Genomic DNA, 9,353 nt, shown 5'->3' on the forward strand with positions numbered 1-9,353 from the left:
TGAGCTCAAATTTTCACAGGTTTGTTATATTTTATGCATTATGTTGAGATACACCAATTGAGTAGACTGGCATTTGACAATAACCAATAGTGTCCACTATCTTTAAACTTGACCAATTATATCAAATTTATTACAACCAGTGATTCATTTCCTAATGAATCAACAATTATGCACAAACAGAAAGTGTGAAAAAGCTTCTGGTTTCACTGGCTATAAGATCTTTATCACGGTGTGGCCATCTTGATTTTACTCCATTCAAATTCATTGTAACCAAACTGAGGCTGGACAAAATAATAGTCTGGTGCCATGCGCAATGAATGTTAGCATTCATTACTGTTATTGGAAACTGGGAACATGACCAAGATAGTGACAACGTGAAAAAGGTCTATAAAAAACAGGGATTTTGCACGTTATAATAAGTCAAATTCAATACTTATTAGATCCTTTTGATGCAAAATTGGCAAATTTCAAGACCAAGTTATAAGGTTCTTAAAACTTTATGATTCTTTGTCATGCTTTAAATTGGCTGTACATGTAAAACAAGTTTGTATATTGTTTCGTCCTCATGATTTATGTGCCAGATGTTAGATTTATTTTGCACTGACGTCACACAACAGACCTTCATCATGCTGCCTCCATCTACGTCATGTTCCTCATATCGATGAACAATAATGAATGCTAGTAATCCTTTTGCAATAGGAACCAGACTATAATATTCTTTATCCCCGATGCAAATTTAACATCTATTATATCGTTGCGGTACCCGCTGCCAAAACATAGGATTCGAACTGCCTCTAGCTGCCGGGCAACCTCGGTAGTCTAGTTGGTAAGACACTGCTCTAGAATTGCAAGGGTCGTGGGTTCGAATCCCACCCGAGTAACATGCCTGTGATATTTTTCACAGGACTCGGGGGAAAGTACTGAGTATACAGTGCTAACACACATCGGTGTATGGGTAAAAACCAAAATTAATATTCTTATCCCCGATGCAAATTTAACATCTATTATATCGTTGCGGTACCCGCTGCCAAAACATAGGATTCGAACTGCCTCTAGCTGCCGGGCAAACTCAGTAGTCTAGTTGGTAAGACACTGCTCTAGAATTGCAAGGGTCGTGGGTTCGAATCCCACCCGAGTAACATGCCTGTGATATTTTTCACAGGACTCGGGGAAAGTACTGAGTATACAGTGCTAACACACATCGGTGTATGGGTAAAAACCAAAATTAATATTTTGTTCTTCCAGCCTCGGTTTGGTAACATTGGTATCAATGGGAGAAATTCAAGATGGCTACACCACGATAAAGGTCTACACACCAACATTGTACACACAATAGACCTTTATCACTGTCACCATCTTGGTCATGTTCTGTTTTCAAAAACAGTAATGAATGCTAACATTTATTGCGCAAACATGGCACCAGACTATTACTTTGTCCAGCCACAGTTTGGTTACAATGAGTCGGAATGGAAATCAAGAGTGACCACACAGGGATAAAGGTCTATATCGTTATCTAGTAACTGTTTCGTGGTAGCCCCAAATTTCGAGGGAAAAGTTTCCCCCTCAGTTTCCTTGAGAAAGGTCTATACTAAAGCAAAGCATCGTGATCAATGTACCAGTATTGTTCACCCTGTTCTAATCGAACCCCAGTGACTGGATATCTCAATGGGTTCACCACTCCTTCTGAACTCAGCACCGACACCATCCCACTCTTAGCTCTCCCTAGAACCAGCACGCCTACATGACGGGCTTTATTAATCGTAGCGAATGTCAGCGTCATACGGTGTGGTATTCCATCTTGCGGACCACCGTCAGTCAGAGCGACTTTGGCTGTCGTATCCGTCATGATTTTGTGGTTTGGAAAGATGGACGCAACATGTCCGTCCGAACCCATACCTAGGAGGATGTAATCGAGCCGTCCTTCGGGGATGAGTGTCAGGTCGCTCGCGTATGTATTGGTCCCGTGATCGGCAGCAGCACAGAGGCCGCTTGCGAGCTTGACAGGCATGGGATGGATGTTCAAGTAGGGCACGGGGATGTATTTGAGTAACGAATCGTGAAGCTGCTTAAAATTTGACGCTGTGTGATTGAACGGAACGCACCGCTCGTCCACCATCCAGAAATGAGTATCGTGCCACGGGAATCGGTTGGACATTCTGATCGCTAAGTGAGTAAAGAGCGACTTTGGTGTTGACCCTCCCGGAAGGGCGATGTGAAAACTCCCCCTTTCCCGAATGGACTGCCCTGCGATGTTGAATAGATGCTGTGCTAGTTGGGTGATAACACTTTCTTTCTCGCCAGTGATAAGGGATTGTGATCGGAACTGGTCTGAAATTGATGTGAAAGATGAACCCACGTTCTGATAGTCGAAGGCATTGCTAAGTTGGTGAATGTATGACAGAGTTTGACCTTTGACCTTAAAGTCTAGCCACGACCCCGTGTCATCACCTCCTTCGTAGATCCTTGGTGTTTGTTTCTCGATACTTTTTAAGAGTGGTGTCCAGATGTTCCACGAGGCCATCAGATCACGACTTCCGACAAATTTTTGTTGGTCGCCTTTAAAGCAAGCTGAAATAAGAGACGTGTATGCGTCTTGGTCTTTGGGTGGGGAAAAATAATAGAAATTTGAAATTTTCTCGTTAAAAATCTCCATATTTGGGTCGGTATCGGGTACCGACCATGTTGGAGGAACTTGTGGTTTAGGAAGCTGCTTTGAAACTAAAATTGACGGATATTTTAGTCCTGGGTTACCAGTGAAAAAAATTACTTGCTGGCGGTTTTTAGCGCATTTGTTTTGAGAGTCGCTTCCAGCGTTTGTTACGCAGACCGCGTCATCTCTGAAGATCACGCGGACGTAACCAATACGCTCATCCAGTTTCTTACCGGCCATTAGAACAAACGGTACGTCGCTCCAGCGTGGATTTTTAACAAACAACGATCCCGCGGCAAACGTTGGCACTAAAGTTTCTTCGCTTTGGTCTTTGCCGAGCTCGTCACGCCATTGGTCAACATAACCGTTGTACTGGGCAATCACAGCTTGTTCGGCATTGACAGGTCGTGTTTGCGCGAGGAGACGGATTTTATTATCGAGGAACTCCGCTCTACTGGTGATGTTTCTTGGAAGTTCCATGGCAACCAAGGTGAATATTTCCGTTAGATGATTCTGCATAACGTCTCGGATGACTCCGTACTCGTCGTAAAATTCAAGTCGACCTGAAACAATTACATTTCAAATAATAAATCAAAAAAATAATGGAGGCTTGCATCCACCAATTCTGATGCTCAAGGCTTACTTAAATTTATTGATTGATGTGTCGTGGCCGAGCGGTTAAGAGCACAAAACTCAAGCTCTGATTTTTCTGATCAGCAGAGTGTGGGTTCGAGTCCCAGTCTTGACACTTGTGTCCTCACGTAAGACACTCAATTGCTACACAGTTACGAGTACTCTTGCTGATGAAACTTGTTTAAGGTTAGTTTGCGACAGATTTCTTTACAAACTAAATTGTTCATGAATTTGCCCACCCCAAATCTACAGTGTTGTGGCTGAGAGTACCGCACTCACGATCTTGGATTTCTGAACAGAAGTGTGGGGGCTTGTGTCCCGGTCTTGACACTGTTTCCTTATTCATACAGGGTTGTACAGAAGCCCTGTTTTAGAGGGGCAATAAAAGTCCACGATGGGTGAGCAGATCAACACAATTATTCTCATTGAAAGACACTGGACACTATTGGTAATTGTCAAGGACCAGTCTTCTCACTGGGTGTATCTCAACATATGCATCAAATAGCAAACCCGTGAAAATTTGAACTCAATTAGTTGTCTAAGTTGCAAGATAATATAGGTATGATGAATTTGAGACCTCAAAATCTAACTCTAAGGTCTGGCTATAAAATTCTTGGATATATTACTTCTTTCTCGAAAACTTTATTACTTCAGAGGAAGCCGCTCCTCAAAATTATGGCGCTATAAAAGATCAAAACTTGAGTCGTTACCTTTTGAGTCAATTTTTTCCTTCATGACGATCTCAACTCTCTCGATGTGTTCTCCATCCCAAAGTTTCTTGTACGTATCTTGATTTAACATACGGAATGGCAGGATACTCTCCACACCTGGGAAGGAGGATAAAGATTAATAACAATAGTAAGTTTTTATATAGGGCTTTATACACCCAAAACTGGTGTTCCTGACTGTTGCTGCTGTATGCGCCGTAGCACCTTGTAAACCCTTATCACTGCAATTATCTCAGCACCTTGAGTACCTTGTTTGGTAGATACGTGCGCTATAAAAGACTCTGATATTGCTACTATTATTATTATTATTACATAATACCAGAAGTGTTGTCAGTGCAGGCGGAATGTTCTTAGGCCTATAGATATTTTTACCAATTTTGCCAAGGTAGTGGTCGATGCGATATATCTCCTCTTCTTGCAGATGAGGGGAGAGTTTCTTTGCCAGGTCCTGGGCCGATGAATAATCACGACCGAACGGTTTCTCTAAAACGACTCGTAGCCATCCTCCGCCACTCGGCCTGCAAGCTAAAACATTCAAAATCAAACACAAAGTGTTGGATGAATGTTTATGAAACTAACAATTCATTTATATGCAGTTCTTACATAGCACTTTTTCACAGTTTAGGGCGTCTAAAACACTTATTATTTTTTTCAACGAGGCATGAGGAGATATGTTTGAAATAATGATAAGTGCTCTTGATTCTTATAATGTTTATTAGGGTGTCGTGGCCGAGCGGATAAGAGCACCGAACTCAAGCTCTGGTGCTTCTGTTCGGCAGAGTGTGGGTTCAAATTCTGTTTGTGACACTTGTGTCCTTGAGCAAGACACTTAACTATAATTGCTTCGCTTCACCCAGGGGTATAAATGGGTACCTGCGAGGGTAGAGGTTGATATTGTGAATGATTTAGCCAAGTTGGGCATAATTACCGCACAGGCTGTGTACTCCTCATGGAGCTGAGATGGTTTAAGGAATTAATTAATTGGCCCAGTGACCAGGGTTTAAATTGTTGGAAGCGCTTTAGAAGCGCTTCGGGTGTGAAAAGAGCTATATAAAAACTTGTTAGTGTTATTATTGTTAATTTGCTTTAAAGGTTGATTATAACGGCTCCGTTAAAGGTCTGATTGCTCGTAATGAATACGATTTGTGTCGTGGTAATGTGTTCCAGTCTTTAATAACTGATTTGGGTATGTTTTGGAATGTACCCCCGGTAGTGATACAAATATGTTAGAGAGTGCCCTCATGGGGTCAAAAATACAGCGCATATTGGCTTGTTGAATTATAATAAAATAAAAACAGGCAGTTTTTATATAGCCCTTTTCGCACCCGAAAGGCATCTCAAAGCGCTCAAGAATGACCAGCTGAACCCTCTGACAATTACACATACCTCTGGCAATATTTTCAGCGATACCTGCGTAGGCGAACGGAGGTACAGACAAATAAAACAATCTCCCATGCTCCTTTGCAGCATCCTGTCCAATCTCATGGCAAAGGTCGGCATAGTCACTGGCTGTCTTTAGTTTCCTGGATTCAGTGAAATAAAGTAAGAATTTAGAGAAATGAAATGTGGTTCATTCGCTTGATAATAGGGCATGACTATTGGTAATTACTTAAAATAAGTATTAGCATAAAACCTTACTTGGTGATGAGTAATGGGGAGAGGTTGATGGTATAAAACATTGTGAGAAACGGCTCCCTCTGAAGTGCCATAGTTTTCGAGAAAGAAGTTATTTTCCACGAATTTGATTTCGAGACCTCAAGTTTAGAACTTGAGGTCTCGTGGTTAAAGTAACATGTTGCCTTGGATCGGTCGAGTTGGTTTTAAAAAAGCGTTTGTAACCGTTTGTTATAGAATGCATATGGGCAGAAAGTTGTTGTAAAAGTAAAATACAATAATCCACACAATCCTTTTACCTCGACTAACACAGTCATCGAACTTGCGAGATAATTATGCAACATGTGTGTCCTTTAGCAAGATTTGCTTCTCTCCACCCAGGGGTATAAATGGATACCTGCAAGGGTAGTTGTTGATATTGCGTATTATGACAAAAACCTTCTGAGCGCAACGGCAGCTCGGGCTGTACATGTGTACTCCCGAAGGAGCTGAGAGAGATTACAGGGATGCTGTGGCACTAATGTAAAGCGCATTGAAACGTTTATTGTAAAATGCGCTAAAACTAAGAACTAGTTGTTATTATACTAATCACCTATAAGTAACTATAGATCTGTATTCAGTCAGTTTTGCCTCGCAGTTTTCATCTGGTCGTACAGACTTCGCACAGGACACGTTGTCTTGTAGAATCTTGGCTAGTTGCCCGTCACCTTCTGTTGCTGCCATCCTGGCTGCTCCGATAACACTGAAGGTGAAGCCATCATTTTGCTCTAATCATTCAGAAAAGGAAATTCAAAAGTAAAATTAATGAGCCTTTTGAAAAGTGTCCAGGAGACATTTGGGATGATAGGGCCGGGCTGACCCTAGACCCAGTAGCTGGGTCTGGGTTTAGGCTCACCCCTAAAAACAAACGGTGCCTTGCATTGGGCGAAATAGGCTATACTAAGCCTTTGTTATGAAATAAATTATGATAATAATAAGGGGGCTAATTTTCCTTACTCGCAGCTAAGAGCTGAATTGCGAAGGATGCGGCTACAACGTGTTCGCGAAGCAGGCATGCAAGGGCGCCTTCGGCAGCCAACAACATCAACCCATTATGACCTCGGAGCACAGCCAGAGATCGAAAGTGTTTGATTTTTCCTGAGGGAGGTAAACCGAATGGTCTGGAAAACCCTTGTGGCACAGCAGAGAACCAACGCACAACTCAACTCACATGCTTGGCCCTGGACAGGGATCGAACCAGGGTCACCTACTCCTAGAACTATGACTGAGGTTCAGTCTGCTGTCATCTCCTTTAGTGGAGACGACAGCGGAACGAACCTCATAGTTCTAAGATTAAGGGTCACCTTGGTGAGAGGCGGTGAGCTCTTAACGCACATGCCGACCATGCCACCCATGTGTCATGGAAACCAAATCAACACAGGCCCTCCAAGCATGTTGACAAGGAAGTTGACATTTGTAAGTATGATTTGAAAACTTTGCATGGTGGAAATAGGGTATGGAAAGGTTTGCGGTAACACCATGTAATGACTACATGTATCTCTAATGAGTTGGGGTGGTTCTGAAAATAACCATTGGTTTCAACTCGACGTTTCGATCAGTATGCTCTGATCGTCTTCTGGATCATCTTCTGATCGTCTTCTGATCGTCTTCTAATCGCCTTCTGATCGTCTTCTCCAGACGATCAGAGCATAGGGGGCCTACTGATTGAAACGTTTGAGTTGAAACCAGCGGTTCTTTTCAGAACCACCCCAACTCTTACCACAAACCTTTCCATATTGACATTTGTACCTTGGTTGAGATTAAAGAACCCTTGCCATAGATATTTCTTAGCCAAGTCACCGGTACCCCCGACGATGACGACATTCACAGTGGGTCGATTGGCCTCTTGAGACCCACGAGCTTGAAGCGACAGACTGCTTAGAATTATGACCAACAGGAAACAAGAAGTTGTACACATCCTTAGGTTGGGAGACTTCATTGTGACTGTGTGTTCATGAAAAATATAATGTCCAATAAAAATCATATTATTATTATTGTTATTATTATTTATTCAACCAATACAAACAAACCAAAGTTACAATAGCACAAGACAGAACATTTTAACGGAAGCACAGTTATAAAAAAGCAAGAAATAAGGAAAATAAATACTAAATTAAATAAATTAATGAATAAAATAAAATAAATAAATTATAAGAATAAGAAAACAAATCAAAAACAAAGACAAAAATGCATCCACCTAGGGTAGGGGTGCTCAAGGGGCTAACCAGAAGAAAAGTTACTACGGCGTGTCATAATGTAGGATTTGAAACTTTACTTTGCATAGGTAGAAACACGATATCATAATAATGGTTTGCGATTTAACATGATTACATTAAAGGAACACGTTGCCTTGGATCGGACTAGTTGGTCTATGAAAAGCGTTTGAAACCGTTTGTTATGAAATGCATATTGTGAGAAAGATGTTTTAAAAAAGCAGAATATAATGATCCACACAAGTATCACTCAAAATTGCACGGTTTTCATTTTAGGTCGCGATTTAACACTGTCGGCCATTTTTTATGGGAGTCAAATTTTTGACTCCCATAAATGGCCGACCGTGTTGGTTTGGTTGATGAGGTAAAACGAAAACCACGCAATTTCGAGGCATACTGTATTTGTGTAGATCATTGTATTCTACTTTTACAACATCTTTCTAACCATGTCGGTTTTATAACAAACGGTTACAAAACGCTTTTCAAAGACCAACTCATCCGTTCCAAGGCAACGTGTTCCTTTAACAGTAACACCTTGGAATGGAAGACAGTAAAACCAACACCATGTTTTTAAATGTTAATCTCTAATTCTAAATGAGTTGGGGTGGTTCTGAAAAGAACCGTTGGTTTCAACTCTGTAGAAAAAGTTATGAAATGTTGGCTGGTAACCTGTATTTGCTAAGCAAGAATTTCCTGTGGTTAGTTAAATAATGGCACTCAATTACATGTATGATCATGTAATTAAATGATCAATGTAGCTAGCAGTTATAAAATACATGTAAGTAGCACTGCTAGCTATTTTATAACTGCTAGCTAGCACAAAAACCTGCAGTATTAGCAGGTTTTTGTGCTTACATTTACAATTTGACTTGAGTAAAGCCTTCTTGGGGGACTGTACATGTGTAGCCCCACTTGTGTGGCCAAGGATAGCTGAATCATGGAGGTAGAATTAGCTGTCCTTGGCCACACAAGTGGGGCTAGGGCCAGGGGGGACTGGAAAATGTGCCTGCCAGCCATGTGGCCTACTTACCAGCTAAACACAAATAGTGGAACAAATAAGAAGAACCTTATCCCACCCAAGCTTGCAGGTTCCGCTGTTGGTAAATTACACGATAATTATTGTTATCGCAGATTTAAGTGCCGAAGTCCGACAATCATTGCCCGAAAGAGTTTATTTTTTGTTATGCCCGCACATTTCCAAAAGCAGCTACTGTTATTAAAAGGCGCCCTCCAGCGAGCGCATGACCTTATTTGTTTATCGGGAATTCCCCCAAAATAATGAATTATTCACCTTACCTAACGTCATGATTGACACAATCTTTCATCGTTGGTTTGATGCGGGCAAGTGGTTGAAGGGGGCGGGGTCTTGATTTACACAGTGACGTAAGTTTTTGGTACTATGTCCAGACGTCTACACGTAATTATCTATATTGGAGTTATTTAATTGATCAGGGGAACAGCCTCATCAGCTGTTAT

General features: G+C 41.5%; 1 protein-coding gene across 1 annotated transcript; it reads right to left on the reverse strand.

Moving 5' to 3' along the window:
• Window positions 1-1,223: 1,223 nt before the first annotated feature.
• Window positions 1,224-9,071, reverse strand: LOC117299697 (GDH/6PGL endoplasmic bifunctional protein-like). The gene is made up of 7 exons (XM_033783250.1): window positions 8,908-9,071; window positions 7,414-7,608; window positions 6,218-6,392; window positions 5,398-5,534; window positions 4,384-4,536; window positions 3,994-4,110; window positions 1,224-3,213 (listed from the first exon to the last, which is right to left on the reverse strand). Exons 2-7 carry the CDS (start codon window positions 7,601-7,603, stop codon window positions 1,589-1,591), a joined length of 2,397 nt encoding a protein of 798 aa, XP_033639141.1. The 5' UTR covers window positions 7,604-7,608; window positions 8,908-9,071; the 3' UTR covers window positions 1,224-1,588.
• Between the last annotated feature and the right edge of the window lie 282 nt (window positions 9,072-9,353).

The sequence above is a fragment of the Asterias rubens genome, chromosome 14 (genome assembly GCF_902459465.1).
Source record: "Asterias rubens chromosome 14, eAstRub1.3, whole genome shotgun sequence".
Taxonomy (NCBI): Eukaryota; Metazoa; Echinodermata; class Asteroidea; order Forcipulatida; family Asteriidae; genus Asterias; species Asterias rubens.

What these genes read in the sequence shown, in the direction of transcription:
- LOC117299697 (XM_033783250.1), bottom strand. Translation starts at nt 7,603, where the DNA reads ATGAAGTCTCCCAACCTAAGGATGTGTACAACTTCTTGTTTCCTGTTG. An exon ending in GTTCTTTAATCTCAACCAAG is followed by an intron (nt 6,393 to 7,413) that starts GTACAAATGTCA and finishes CTGAATGATTAG; the next exon opens with AGCAAAATGATGGCTTCACC. An exon ending in AGATCTATAGTTACTTATAG is followed by an intron (nt 5,535 to 6,217) that starts GTGATTAGTATA and finishes CACTGAATCCAG; the next exon opens with GAAACTAAAGACAGCCAGTG.